The 14,701-nt window shown below is 47.6% G+C and overlaps 2 protein-coding genes across 2 annotated transcripts; both read right to left on the bottom strand.

Moving 5' to 3' along the window:
- Nucleotides 1-300: 300 nt before the first annotated feature.
- On the bottom strand, nucleotides 301-1,185 carry LOC136470765 (uncharacterized). The gene has a single exon (XM_066468499.1). The coding sequence runs from the start codon at nucleotides 1,183-1,185 to the stop codon at nucleotides 301-303; it is 885 nt and encodes a 294-aa protein (XP_066324596.1).
- Nucleotides 1,186-11,832: 10,647 nt separating this feature from the next.
- LOC136478456 (uncharacterized) lies at nucleotides 11,833-13,943 on the bottom strand. The gene has a single exon (XM_066476912.1). The coding sequence runs from the start codon at nucleotides 13,793-13,795 to the stop codon at nucleotides 12,374-12,376; it is 1,422 nt and encodes a 473-aa protein (XP_066333009.1). The 5' UTR covers nucleotides 13,796-13,943; the 3' UTR covers nucleotides 11,833-12,373.
- Between the last annotated feature and the right edge of the window lie 758 nt (nucleotides 13,944-14,701).

The raw sequence follows: 14,701 nt of genomic DNA, 5'->3' as shown, positions 1-14,701 counted from the left end.
TGGAGGGAGTAGAGGTGTCCTTTGCATTAGAGGGCTGTGGGGTGCTCTCCCAAAGAAGACTATATTGCAGCTCAAGTTCTTTGTGCTTTTTATCTAAGACAAAATACTTTTCATTGAGTGCAATATTTGCCTTAGTGAGAACATGGTCTTCTTACTCTTTGGCCAAAGCCTTGCGCAAGGAGGCCACCTCACTTCTCTCTAATGCAAGAGCTTCCTTGCTAGCAATATACATCTTTTCTTGTGCAATGAGATCATCATCTCTAGTTGCTAGCTCGGCTTGGACATTCTCTAAATCCTCCATTAGCTTAGAGATAAAGAGTTTGGTATTAGATCCAAATTCTTAGTTATATTATCAATCTCTTCATTACTAGATTCATCATCACTAGAGCTATCACTAAGATCACTACTTGAGATGTCACTAGGAGGTGGTGGAGATTTGGTTTTTGAGTTTGCCTTCTCACCCTTTGCCATAAGACAAATGTGAGGGGAGCGGTGGTTATCATCATCGGACATGTTGTTGAAGAGCCTTGGTGTAGAGAATGATTTTTGGATGGCTACGGTTGCTATCTTCTCATCCTCATCACTTGAGCTCTCTTTAGTTGAGTCCCACTCATGCCCAATATGTGCCTCTCCCATATGCTTGTGACTCTTCTTGTGCTCATGCTTGCTCTCTTTCTTGTCCTTCTTGTAATTGTTGTCTTTCTTTTCATAAGGACATTTTGCAATGAAGTGCTCGGTGCTGCTACAATTGAAGCAGGTCCTCTTCTTCTTGTTAGGAAACTTTCTCCTCACTACCTTGTAGCCCTGCTTCTTCAAGCCCTTGTTGTACTTCTTCATAAAGAGAGCAACATCATCAACCTTCTTGTATTTGGTGCCATCACTTTCATCTTCACTTGAGGATGAAGTTGTCTCTTCCTTTTCTTGCACTTGCTTGGTCTCTTTGGGCTTGCTTGTTGATGCTTGCTTGCTGCCCTTTGCCTTGTTGGAGGTGCTTTGCTTGCTTGACTTGTTGGCCTTGAGAGCTACATCCTTGATCTTCATGCCATCTAGCTTGGCTTGCAACTCACCAAGCTTTCTCCTCTCATTTGCTTCTTCTCTTTGCATGCCAAAGGTCAAGAGTCTTCCAAGCACATCATTTAGAGTGAAGTGCTCAAACTTCTTCTTATCTCTAATTAGAGTGACCATGGTCTCATTCCTAGGTGAATAGGCTTCCAACATAATTTTCACTACTTTGTGATCATCAAGTTCATCACTACCATAGCCTCTAATCTTGCCAACCAAGGTCATCAACCTATCAAACATTTCTTGTGGCCCTTCACCTTCCAAGATCACAAACCTATTGAGCTTGGCCATCAACAAATTAATTCTTGCCCTTCTTACTTTGTCAACCCCTTCATGTGTAAGGTGCAAAGTGTCTCAAATCTTCTTAGCAATGTCAATATTCATCACTCTATTGTACTCATCACCATCCAAGGCACTAAGAAGTATGCTAGTGGCTTGGCCATTGAGATGGACAGCTATCAACTCTTCATTTGTTGGCTCTTTGGGATCTTCCGGTGGCTGAAATCCGTTGCACACGATTTCCCAAAGACCGGGGTGAAGACCAATAAGATAAGCCCTCATCAAGTGCTTTCACTTGATAAAGTTAGTCCCATCGAAATGAGGTAATTTGCCCACGGGTACATTGATGAAAGACTTGCGATCACGGTTAGTCAAATAAGAATAGTTAAAGGATACAGCCGCATATTTCTTCTTGTTGGTGCTGCTGCCCTTGTCCTTGTTCTTCTTCTTCTTGTCACCCTTGGAGGCATGATATGATACATCATCATCACCATCGTCGGAGCTACTTGATAGCTCACTTGATGATGCATCATATGCCTTGGCTTCCTCCTTCTTATTTCTTGCTGTCCTTCTCTTCTCTCGTTCTTCTCATATGCATCTTCTATCTTCTTTTCTCTTCTGCTTTTCTTCAAGCTTACGTTGCTCTTCCTTCTTTTCTCTTACTTCCCTTCTTGCGGTCTTAGTGGCTCTCCTTTCTTTTCTTTCTTGCCTTCTCTCCACATCGATTGTCTTGATGGGTGGGAGAGAGGCATTGCTCGCTGTCGAGGGTGAGAGCTCACTGCTGCTGTTGCCACTCTCTTGCAAGCCAGTCGCATCTGGATCGACGCAAGTGGTTTTTGAACCTCCTCTGGCTTCCATACTTCACGCGGTGAAGCATATACGAAGCAACTCGGCTCTGATACCACTTGTAGGATCTTTGGTAAGCCTGGAGGGCCTAGAGGGAGGTGAATAGGCCTATAAAAATTTAACTCAAACAACAGTCAGACCAGAGGACGGCACTACCGCACCTGCACAGGAGAGGGTTAGCACAGTTTGAAATTTAACCAGTGAAACTTAGATCGGATAAATTTCCCAGCTTCCTGCAAGTGTATTAGTCACAGAACAACAGCTAAATAGAGTGGAACAAGTACCACCAAGTAGATCGGCCATGAACTCTAGAAACACCTCAACGACAAAGAGTAATGCAATGAAAGTAAATCAGCACACAGTTATTTATCCCGTGGTTCAGCTCGCCACTAAGGCTTGTCTAAGTCCACGTTGTTGAGGTATGCCACTAAGGCTAGGGCTTGCCACCAAGGCTTGCCTTTCCCTCGTTCTCAAATCAAGAGAGTAAACTCTTGAAGTGAGGGGTGATTTCTTAGCTGCAACAGGTGGTTACAAGCCTCCCTTGGCTGCCACACAAGTTGGCAAGCTCTAGGGCGACGCCTAGCCGGCTAGGAGCAAGGCTCCAAGAGTAACAAACTCAAATCCGCTGGCCAAACGTGAACCAAGTGCTCTCAAAGTTTGGGAATCAGTGGATCTGCTCTCTAATCGAGTTTTGGTGCCTTTTCTCTCAAGTTTTGATGGTGGAAATCAAGGATTTGCTTGAGAGCTTGGAGGTCACCAATGGAGGAGAGAGATGAGCTCTTGGGAGTGTTTTGCCGAAATGAGCAGAGGTGGAAGAAGCAGTGACCGTTGAGGGCCGGCCCAAAAGGTATAAATACCCCTGGGGGCCCAACGGTCACTTAAGTGCGGCACTACCGCCCATGGGGTGCGGCACTACCGCCCTGCCAAAAACAGTGAAGATGGAAAAGTGAATGCAGGGCTGTTTTGGCAGAGGTATGAGGATGTCCTGGTCAGAAGATGAGCACTTGGTTGCATACTTTGACAAGTGTTTTGAGTCCCCCTTGATAGTACGGCTTTTCTTAAACTCAAACTCAAATTATAAGAGAAATTAAACCTCCTTTGAGTCGGAAACCGTCACCATTCGTAATTGGGGCCGCCTCCGTTTTGTATAACATCCTCCTTTTGTCATTTCCTGCTTGTCATCTCGATAAATCTCATTAGTCCTTTAATTCGGTGGTCATCAATGCTAAAACCCACATTAGGGCTTGATTGCACTTACAATTATTAGTTCATTGTCCTTAATTATGTAGTCCTTACAATAACAATCCAGCTACGGTACATAGATATAGAGAGAGATAGAGTAGTAGGCAGCAGGTAGACACAAGCCAATACAGTAACACATACAGGTTCATCAGCTTCTTGATGCTGTCTCACCTAATGTTACACCTGAGATGAATGACATCCTTTCAGCCAAGTTTACACCAGAGGAGGTCAAGGCAGCGCTGGATGCTATCGGCGACTTAAAAGCACCGGATCCTAATGGCATGCCGGCGATTTTCTTCAAGAGGTAATGGGATGTTGTTGGAGATCAACTTATAGAAGAAGTTCTGAATGTTTTGAGAGGTGGCTAAATGCCCGAGGGTTGGAATGACACTATCATATCTTTGATTCTACCTGAGAAGGTAACTGAATTGAGACCTATAAGTTTGTGTAATGTGGTGTATAAGGTGGTGTCAAAGGTTCTTTCAAATAGACTAAGACAAGTTCTTCCTGATATAATTACCCCAAACCAAAGTTCATTTGTGCCAGGGAGATTGATTTCAGACAACATTCTTATAGCATATGAAATTACCCACTATTTATTGAATAAGAGGGAAGGAAATTTGGGTTATGCAGCTATCAAGCTAGACATGAGTAAGGCTTATGATAGAGTTGAATGGTGTTTTCTGTACCAGATGAAGAAGAAGATGGGCTTTGCCGATCAGTGGATTGAGTTGATTATGGTGTGCGTCTCCACGGTGAGGTATCAAGTGAAAGTAAATGGTGATCTATCAGAACCTTTTGTCCCTTAGAGAGGATTACGGCAGGGTGACCCTCTATCACCCTACTTATTTTTGCTTTGTGCAAAGGCTTTTTAAGCTCTGTTAAAAAAAGGAGAACAGGATGGCTCATTAGCTGGAGTTAAAGTTAGCAGTGGTGCACCAAGTGTTTCCCACCTTTTGTTTGCCGATGACTCTTTGATTTTGATTCGGGCAACAGAGGGGGATTGTGGGCAGCTGCAGTCAATCCTTCAGTTATATGAAGCTTGTTCTAGGCAAATGATCAACAAAGCGAAATCGGCGATTCTATTCAGTCGGAACACACAGGCAGATCAGAGAAAGAAGGTATGTGATCTGTTGCAAGTCACAAAGGAAATGATGAGCGAGAAGTATCTAGGGTTGGTGGTGCATGTTGGGCAATAAAAAATGGGCACTTTCGGTTATCTTAAGGACCGAATTTGGAAGAGGATTCAAGGCTGGAATGAAAAATATTTGTCTTGGGCTGGAAAAGAAATTCTCATTAAAGCTGTGGCACAGGCCATTCCCACCTTTGCCATGGGATGCTTTGATCTGACCAAGACACTATGTGACCAAATTGGGGCTATGATTTGTACATACTGGTGGAACAATCAAGAGGGGAAGCATAAGATCCATTGGTTGAGTGGAGAGCAGCTGATGAAACCAAAGGAAGATGGAGGGTTAGGGTTTAGGGACATAGATCATTTCAATCTTGCCATGCTTGCTAAGCAAGGCTAGAGGTTGCTGCAGAACCCGGACTCATTGTGTGCTAGGGTACTGAAAGCAAAATATTTCCCTAATTTGTCAGTTTTGGAAGCAAGACAAAAGTCTGGTATGTCATACACATGGCGTAGTATACTTCGTGGCATTGGCATAGTTAAAAAGGGGATGTTCTGGAGAGTTGGAGATGGCGTGGGGCTGAACATCTGGGATGATCCATGGCTGCCTAGAGATTCGGTCAGGAAACCATTAACACCAAGAGGTGCTACCTTACTGACTGAGGTCACTGATTTATTGGATCCGGTCTCAGGATCTTGGGATACCAGCCTTGTAAAGGATATATTCTAGGAGGAGGATGCGGAGGTGATCCTGGCGTTACCGGTGCATGGAGGGAGAGAAAAGTCATTGGCATGGCACTTTGATAAACATGGAAGATTCAGTGTTAAGACTTAAGAGTGCTTATAGAGTCAGCAGAGATGATGCCAGACGAAATTGAAACATAAATGGTGGCCAAGGGGGGAGCTCGGGTGGTGGGAATGAAGTTTGGAAGGAGTTGTGGAAGTTGAGATGTCCAAGCAAGATCAAACATTTTTATGGCGTCTTACTCATAACAGCCACCCCTTGAGATGCAACTTGGCTCGGCGAGGGATGCATATTGATACCTGCTGCCCGATTTGTGGGGGATTAGAAGAGGATGGAGCACATCTATTTTTCAAATGTAAACTGTCAAAGCATATTTGGCGACTGCTGAACTTGGAAGCTGAGCGAGCTCATCTTGCAACTATACCTGATGCCTATGGAGCTATTGAATGCATTATGAAACAACGAGAACCGAAGAGAGAACTTATGGTGATTACTCTTTGGTTCATTTGGTCAGAACGCAACAGCATCAGAGAGGAAGGGAGGCGAAGGCCGGCGGAGGCATTGAAATGTAAGTTCATGTAACCTATTGACTGTAATATGATGATATGTGTGGGTAAATACGGTCGCCGCCGGCCGATCAACGAGATCGCCGCACACCGCCGCCGCCGTCGCCCTTAGGCACGGAAGTTCCTAGTTCATGTCCAGGTTTTCCTTCCTACTCCTCTGCTATTTACAAAGGGGCCACGATGGGCTGCCCTCGCGTCTGGGCCACACAGGGTCCGTTTTAGTTGGTCCAGTCTGGCCCAAAGACTTTGTTACTGGGCTTCTTCACGCGCTTGACTTCCTTGTTTCTTCCCGCCGGTTCTTCAGGGCTTGCGTCTCTTGTCTTGGCATCATCAGGTTCAGAGACCTCAGGGCCGCCGGTGACATCCATTCCTCCTTTAGAACCAGCTTGTCCCCAAGCTGGTGCACGGGGAAACTATTGGTGTAGAGACTCTTCATCTTCCCAGGTGGAGAGAGTATCAGGGAGGTAGGACCAACGCACCAGCACTTGAGGGATCACACGATCATTGTGCTGACGAAGCCGGTGGTCTAAAATTTCTTGAGGAACCTGCAACTGATTAGAAATGTCAGGTAGCTCTGGACTTGCCACAGCAGTGGAGGGAATGGCTTTCTTGAGTTGTGAAACATGAAACACCGGATGTATAAGATAATCTGGAGGTAACTGCAGACGGTAAGCTGATGAACCAATTTTTTCAGTTATCAGAAATGGTCTGAAGAAACGAAAAGCCAATTTGTTTGACGATCTGGGCGCCAATGAGGTCTGTACATAAGGCTGAGCTTTAAGATAGACAGAGTCACCTGATTGAAATGTTCTAGGTGTGCGGTGTCTGTCAGCCTGAGTTTTCATTTTGTGCCGAGCTCTGATAAGATGCTGACGGACCAGTGATTGCATTAAGGATCTTTCTTCCAACCATCCTTGAAGGTCACTGGATTTACAGGCTTGAGATATATCAATACCAAAATGTCGTGGTTCATGACCATAGAGTACCAGAAATGGACTTTGACCAAGAGAAGAATGGAATGAGGTGTTGTACCAGTATTCAGCCAATGCAAGCCATTGAGACCATTTTGCAGGGCAAGCATGCAAGAAACATCTTAAGTAAGTTTCAAGACATTGGTTAACACGCTCGGTCTGGCCATCCGTTTGTGGGTGATAGGCACTACTCATTCTCAAGTCTGTGCCTAGTAGTTTGAACAACTCTTGCCAAATGTTGCTAGTAAAAATTTTATCCCTATCTGAAACCATAACTGTAGGGAGGCCATGGAGTTTGAAGATGTTGTTCAGATAGGCTACAGCTACTTGCAAGGCAGTGAAAGGGTGGGAAAGAGGAACAAAATGAGCATATTTTGAAATTTTGTCTACCACTACTAAGATGCAGTTGTAGCTAGCAGATTTTGGAAGACCTTCTATGAAATCAAGAGTTATAGTGTGCCAAGCATGATCAGGAATGGGTAAAGGTGCCAACAGACCTGGATAAGCCACTCTCTCGGTCTTAGCTTGCTGACAGATAGTACACTGGGCAACAAAGTCTTGGACATATTGTTTGAGCTTGAACCATGCAAAGAGATGTTTGACTCTCTTATAAGTGACCTCATAACTAGAGTGGCCGCCAATAGCACTAGCATGGAGAGAGGATAGGATCTTAGACTGTAAAACAGGTTGATGACCCACCCAAATTCTGTCCTTGTAGCGAATAATGCCATCCTTCAGTGAATACAACCCACTTGGAGAGGAGACAGAGAGTTCAGATAAGAGCTTAATAGCTTGAGAATCAGCTGAATAAGAATCTTGAATCTCTTGAAGCCAGAGTGGGCGCATAGTAGAGATAGCAGAGATATCATAATATGGAGCGTGAGACACTCGTGAGAGAGCATCCGCCACTTTGTTGTCCACGCCCTTTTTGTAGACAATTTGATATGAGAGACCCATTAACTTGGTTAAGGTTTTGTGCTAGATAGGAGTTGATATTCTCTGATCATCTAAATGAATGAGACTTTTCTGGTCAGTTAGTATGGTGAAAGAGGAGGATTGCAAATAATGACGCCAATGATCCACTGCCATTAAGATGGCCAAACACTCCTTCTCATATGTTGAAAATCCTTGAGCCTTAACTCCCAGTGCTTTACTGACATATGCAATTGGGTGACCTTTCTGTTGCAGGACAGCACCAATGCCTTTGGCCGAGGCATCTGTTTCAATGATGAAAGGCAAGCTGAAATCTGGTAATGCCAGAACCGGTGCTGAAATCAATGCCTTCTTGAGCGCCTGGAAAGCAACTTCAGTTTCTGAGGTCCACACAAACAGAGTTCCCTTTTTTAACAAGTTAGTAAGAGGTTTGCACATAAGTCCGAACTGTGAAACAAATCTTCTATAATATCCCACCATGCCTAAAAAACTGTGTAACTCCTTGATGTTCTATGGTTGTGGCCAATTTTTGATAGATGCTATCTTAGAAGGATCTGTGGCTACACCTTGCTTACTGACAATGTGGCCCAGATAAGATAATTGTTGTTTGGCAAATAAGCACTTGGACATCTTGACATGGAAATTGTTTTGTTGCAGTATACTGAGAACTTCTTGTATGTGTAGAAGATGATCTGCCTAGGATTTACTATAAATGAGAATGTCATCTATAAAGACAACCACACATTTCCTTAGTAAGGGGGCTAGAATCAGGTTCATAACTGTTTGAAATGTGACTGGACCTCCTGTGACTCCATACGGCATAACTCTATACTCATAGTGTCCATTATGAGTCTGGAATGTTGTTTTGAATTCTTCCCCGGGGGCCATGCGTATTTGATGAAACCCAGAGCAAAGGTCAAGAGATGTGAACCAAGAAGAACCATGTAACTCCTCTAGAAGCTCTTCAATGATAGGTAGGGGGTACTTGTTCTTCTTAGTCAGTGCATTGAGTCTGCGAAAATCAACGCATAAGCGCTAGTCGCCAGTTTTCTTTCATACCAGTAAGACAGGAGATGAATAAGGGCTTATACTAGCTTGAATCCATCCCTTCTAGAGCATGTCAGCTATCTGATTCTCGATCTCTGTCTTCTGGGTGGGGTTGTAGCGATAAGGTCTGAGGCAAAATGGTTGAGCGCCATCTAATAATGGAATGGAGTGGTCACCTAGCCGAGAAGGTGGAAGTGTGGTTGGGGGCTCGAAGACTGACTTGAATTGGTCCAACAAGTGTTGGAGATCTGGAGGTAATGATGGTTCTTGAGGTGCAGCAGGTTCCAGTGCTTGAATTTGTACCAAATATAGGATGGAGTCTGTCTTATCAAAGGCAAGCAACTGATTGTGAGTAACTGGAGGTCCTAATTGAACAGCAGTAGGAATGCCTTGAAGAGTTATGAGTTTGTCTTGATAGGAGAATTGTAACCATCTATCCACCCAATGAATTTTCATAGGGCTATGGGTTTCCAACCCGTCCATGCCTAATATGATATCATAGCCTCTGATTGGAATGATTTTTAGTGTTGTACAGAAAGAATGGCCTTGTGTGCCCCAGACTTGATCAGGTAGCTCATGAGTACAAGACAGAACCTCTCCATTAGCTACTCTGATAGTTACTGACTGAGATAGTGGCTGCCATGGAGAAACATTAGCTGCAACCAGATCACTGACAAAGCTGTTTGAGCTTCCAGAATCAATCAACATAAATACTTCTTTGCCTTGAAGGTAACCTCTCAGTCTGATTGTTCTAGAGCCTTCAATGCCATTCAGAGCTTGTAGAGATAGAGCCATCAGATCATCTCCTGAGTCAGACTCTACAGCATCTATTGTTGGTACCAAATCTTCATGATCAACAATACATTTCTAGATATCTTCTAGAGAATTGAGAGATATAGAAGGAGGACAATACATTTCTAGATATCTTCTATGGTTGGGTCCCCATTTTTCTCCACATTTGAAACACAAGCCTTTGGATCTTCTATAATTCTTCAGAGCAGTCAATTTATCCTCCCCTGTATGCCTGGGCTTGCCAAGATCATGTGGCTTCTTCTCTTCGACAGCTCTTGCAAAATTAGGAGTGGTTGCAAAAGGTGCTTTGACAGAGTCTTGATTGTTTCTCTTTGAGTAAGAGCCCAAATCAGTTCTTCTGATAGGTTGGTCTTGAGAAGCTTCTTCCTGCAAAAAGGCCAAAGAGCTAGCAGTATCCAAATCTTGAGGTCTGTGCATCATAACCACAGCACGTACATCCTTTTTAAGGCCATCAAGAAAGCGGTTTGTAATAACGGTAGCAGGAAAAGATGGATCATGGGCTAATAACTGATGGACAAGGTCACTGAATTGTTCGACATATTCAGAGACTGTAGTGGTTTGCTTAATATGAAAGAAATGGCGCAACAGATGATTGTGTTCATCTTTGTCCAACCTATTACAAAGAGCTACAACAAAGGATTCCCATGACATTTTACTGATGGCAGTTTGCATAGTCTGAAACCAAAGTGTTGCAGAACCCACAAGACGCATAGTAGCTAAGCGAACCCAACGACTTGGATCAGTTTGATAGACATCGAAGTATGTTTCACAACGTTTAATCCACAAACGTGGGTTAGAGCCATCAAACTTATGGAATTCAACTTCAGGAAATGGTGTGAGGGGTGGGTAGTGGGAGTAGTGTAGCCGATCACAGTGTCCAGAGTCATAAGTATGAAGTAGAACATGAGTGGATTTGGGAAGAATTGGTGTCGCACCTGTGACCGGGGCCGGTTCCGGGGCGATGGTATACACTGCCCCGAAATCAGCACCCCAGTGAGAAGTTCGCTTTCCGTGGTCTAACGACCCAGGTGCCGCCCTTGTCGGGTGAAACTCTAGATGAGCGGAGCTCGGCGCCTTGACACTCAGAGAGGCGAAGTGGTCCTCCCGAATTGCCGTGGTGAGCGAGGGTTGGGCGATGGTGACTTCCCCAGGCTGCTCCCCATGGTTGGGTTCCAGAGGTTGAGCCAGCGAAATCCTAGATCCCAGAGCTTGCTCGATGCGCTCCCCCAGATTCAGCACGGCGTGCTCGAGCTCATGAACTCTGTTGTCGACTTCGGGCTTCCACAGCAACAGATCCGTCTTCAGCGCGGTCATCTCCGTCATCGAACTCTTGAGCTCGTTGATTCCCTTGGTGTTTTCTCCCAGTAACGCCAGGATTTGCCCAAACTGCTCTTCCTTAGAGATTGAGGCCATCTGTCTTCGGGTGAGATATTGATGTGATGCCAGAGTCACGAATTTCCCCACAAATCGATTCGCGGGCTTGGGAATTACCGAGAAATCTCTGGTGGCAGCAGCTCACTGCCCTCCAAAAATTTCAATCGTACCCGAAGCGTTTGCGACTTCGACCGATGGAATGTGGAAATTCGAGAGACCAAGGATCAAGAGGCAATCTGATACCAGATGTAACCTGACTGTGATATATTGACTGTAATATGATGATATGTGTGGGTAAATACGGTTGCCGCCGGCCGATCAACGAGATCGCCGCACGCCGCCGCCGCCGTCGCCCTCAGGCACGGAAGTTCCTAGTTCATGTCCAGGTTTTCCTTCCTACTCCTCTGCTATTTACAAAGGGGCCACGATGGGCTGCCCTCGCGTCTGGGCCATGCAGGGTCCGTTTTAGTTGGTCCAGTCCGGCCTAAAGACTTTGTTACTGGGCTTCTTCACGCGCTTGACTTCCTTGTTTCTTCCCGCCGGTTCTTCAGGGCTTGCGTCTCTTGTCTTGGCATCATCAGGTTCAGAGACCTCAGGGCCGCCGGTGACAGTTCATGAGAATGTTCAGCTATCCAACAGTATATCAGTCCCTAGCAGATTGAGTAAGAAGAAGTGGACCAGGCCACCAAACAATGTGCTCAAGCTAAATGTTGATGGATCTTTCAAACTGAATGACAAGGCAGGCAGCTGGGGATTTTTGATACGAGATAGCGATGGGGATCTGGTGATGGCGGGAAGAGGCAAAATTGATAATCTTCTAAGTGCTTTTCAGTCTGAGCTTATAGCCTGCCTTCAGGAACTGCAGACAGCGGCTGACTTAGGCATCGCCTAGCTGATTCTGGAGACAGACGCACAGGAGGTTGTGAGTGCTCTGAACGCGCCGGTGTATGATGATTCAGTATTCGATCATATAATCGAGGAGATCAAGTTCCAGGCTAGGTTAAATTTTACTAGCTTTGTGTGCGTTCATGTTAATAGAAACTGTAATGAAGCCGCTCATGAGTTGGCTAGTTTGGGTTATCTATGTACGGAAGGTAATGGGGTCATTGCTGATTCCGTTCCTGATGTCATAGCTATAATCGTTGCTGACAATTTGTTAGCCAATGAGTAATGAGAAAGCCCAGTTGGCGCTGTGCTCGTAAACAACAGTCACGTACCTGCATTATTTGGTGCTTATTTTGTAATAATAATATATAAGCAAGCTATAGGTGGGTAGCCGCACCGCAGGTACATACGAATGCACGAGATCCAGATGAGATTGGCATGGAATGGATGGACGATGCTCCATCTCCTCGATCCGCGATCAGTTGCGGTTGGCGACGCCTTCGACGAGTCCGAGGTTGATGATGCCCCAAGCGGTGCGTGGCCAGGTGCCGCGGCGGGCCTTGTCCCCCATCAGCCGCCCCCACGACACCCACCCTTCCCACGTCATGCGCTTGTCCCAGCTGCTCCCCCACTGGAGCATCAGCCGCACCCCGCGCCCCGCCGCCGCCGCCGCCTCCGCGTACCTGCCGGCGTTCAGGAGCACCTGCGCCAGCACCAGGTGCGGCTCCCCCACGAAGGGGTTCTTCGCGACGCTCTCCCGCAGCAGGGCCTCCGTGTCCTTCATGTTGTCCTTGTTGGTCCTGGTGGTGGTGATTGCCTCCCAGTAGAGGTCCCTCGCCGCCTTCTGCTCCCCGGGGTCCAGCACCCGGCTGCACCGCTCGAACACCGGCGGGATCACCAGCTCGCCCACAGCCATGTCGTTGTTGTCGACGATGTCGTGGCCGTCGCCGCCCTCCTTGCTGATCAGCTGCTCGTCCCTGGCGATGAGGCCGTAGAGCGCTGCCAGCCTGGACATGGCGCTGACCCAGAGCCCCGGCTTGCCGGTGCCCGGCCACAGCGCGGCCCAGTCGTCGCCGCGGAACTCGAGCCGGCCGTCCGCGTTCCCGAACAGCTCGTCCTGGTAGTCCGTGTACTGGTCGCTGAAGTCGGCGACGGTCATGAGCAGGAACGCCGCCAGCACCCGGCGCGACAGCGGCACGGGCTCCCCGCTCCGGATGTGCGTCGCCACCACGCCCTCGGGCGGCACCACGGACCGGAGCTTCCGGCGCCACGGCGACATCATCAGCACGGGGGAGGAGCCCAGCTGGCCCTGCTGGGCGGCGGCGATCTCGGCCTCGGCGGCGGCGAGGTGGTCCCTGAGCTCCTGGTCCGTGTACCGGGGGTGGAGCTGCTCGAATATGAGCTGGTGCCGCGGCACGACGCAGAAGAGGTGGACGAGGCGCTCGGCGTCCGCGCCGATGATGCCGCGCACCTGGCCCCGGCCCGTGTCGGGCTGGAAGATGGCCAGGTCGACGTAGGAGTTGGAGTAGGAGGAGTGGAAGAGGCCGCAGCGCGCCACGGCGTCGGACGCGCCCCACAGGCGGAGGATCCGGTACACGTCCTCCAGGTGCGCCAGGAACGTGCCGTGCTTGTGGTAGCACTCGCCGGCGCCCGCCGCGCGCAGCACCGCCACCAGGGATGGCAGCTCCGGGTCCGCCGAACCCAGCTCGCTCCGGAGGAAGGGACGCGCGGCGTCCAGCAGCGACGACACGGCTTCCCACTCCGACTCCGAGGCCGTCGGCGTCTTGGCGGTGGTGTCAGCAGCGTTGTGCTGCGGCTGCTGCTCCGAGTACTCCTTGGAGGAGTTGATGCCGCCGTTCATCGTGTCGTTGTACATCTTGGTGGTGGTGGTGGCGGCCATGATGGATGGATCGATCAGAAGCCTACAGTGGTGGTCTGTGGATGCGTGGATGGCCGAGTGAGCGTGCCGCGCTCAACCGAATGACGATGGACTGATGGAGTCATGGAGATATGATGGACCATATGTATAGGCCGGCCGAAGACGAAGGCTATGTTCGGTTGGTCTATAGGTCGTTTGTGCTGATTTATATGGTTCTTTTAGAGAAAGTCTATTTGTCAACCGGTTGATTGGGATGTTTGTCTCAACCGGCTTTTTTTGATCGTTCGATTTGGCATGTGCGGTCCGTTATGAGACAGCCTGGTTCTATTTCTTTGTCTTTGTATTCTTTGTCTGCCATGTGGGTCCGATATGTCGGCGCTTTCTTTTAATTTTTTTGTAATCACGCCCGTTATTGCAGGGGTGTCCCTGTCCGTTTCAGGTGTTCCCCATTCATTTCATTTCTTCTACTTGTCTCCCCCGCAACGTAGCCGTTGTCGTCGCCGACGGCGATTCTAGGGTTCTCTAGGTTCGCCAGTTCGTCCCTCTTCTGATTTGTGTGTTCTTCATGTAAATCCATGTTGTTAGGGTTCATCTGATGCTGATGGAGTATTTTGGTTTGTGTTTTTGGTCCTCTGTTCGTCAGGCTCGTGGTGTCCCTGGTGCTTTCGTCGATTGGCGATTCTAGTGTTTCTCAAGGTCTGCTCCTCGTCTGCGCTCCTCGTCGAGGTATGTGGTGGTGGATGCGTATTTGTATCTGTTGTGGTTCGAGATAGAGTGAATTGTGGATTCCGCCTGGGCTGCTGCACCCTGCAATTGTTTGATTTCGTTCGAGTTATAGTGGATCTGGGGATTTTGTGGTGGCTCTGTTGGTGGTTGGGGATGGGGGTTGCTGGTTCATCCCCTATTGTTTCATGTAGAGTGTAATTG

The sequence above is a fragment of the Miscanthus floridulus genome, chromosome 8 (assembly GCF_019320115.1).
Source record: "Miscanthus floridulus cultivar M001 chromosome 8, ASM1932011v1, whole genome shotgun sequence".
In the NCBI taxonomy this organism is placed as follows: Eukaryota; Viridiplantae; Streptophyta; class Magnoliopsida; order Poales; family Poaceae; genus Miscanthus; species Miscanthus floridulus.
Note: the sequence above shows the minus strand (reverse complement) of the source record. Positions and strands in the feature narration are given on the sequence as shown.

What these genes read in the sequence shown, in the direction of transcription:
- LOC136470765 (XM_066468499.1), bottom strand. Translation starts at nt 1,185, where the DNA reads ATGGTCACTCTAATTAGAGATAAGAAGAAGTTTGAGCACTTCACTCTA.
- LOC136478456 (XM_066476912.1), bottom strand. Translation starts at nt 13,795, where the DNA reads ATGGCCGCCACCACCACCACCAAGATGTACAACGACACGATGAACGGC.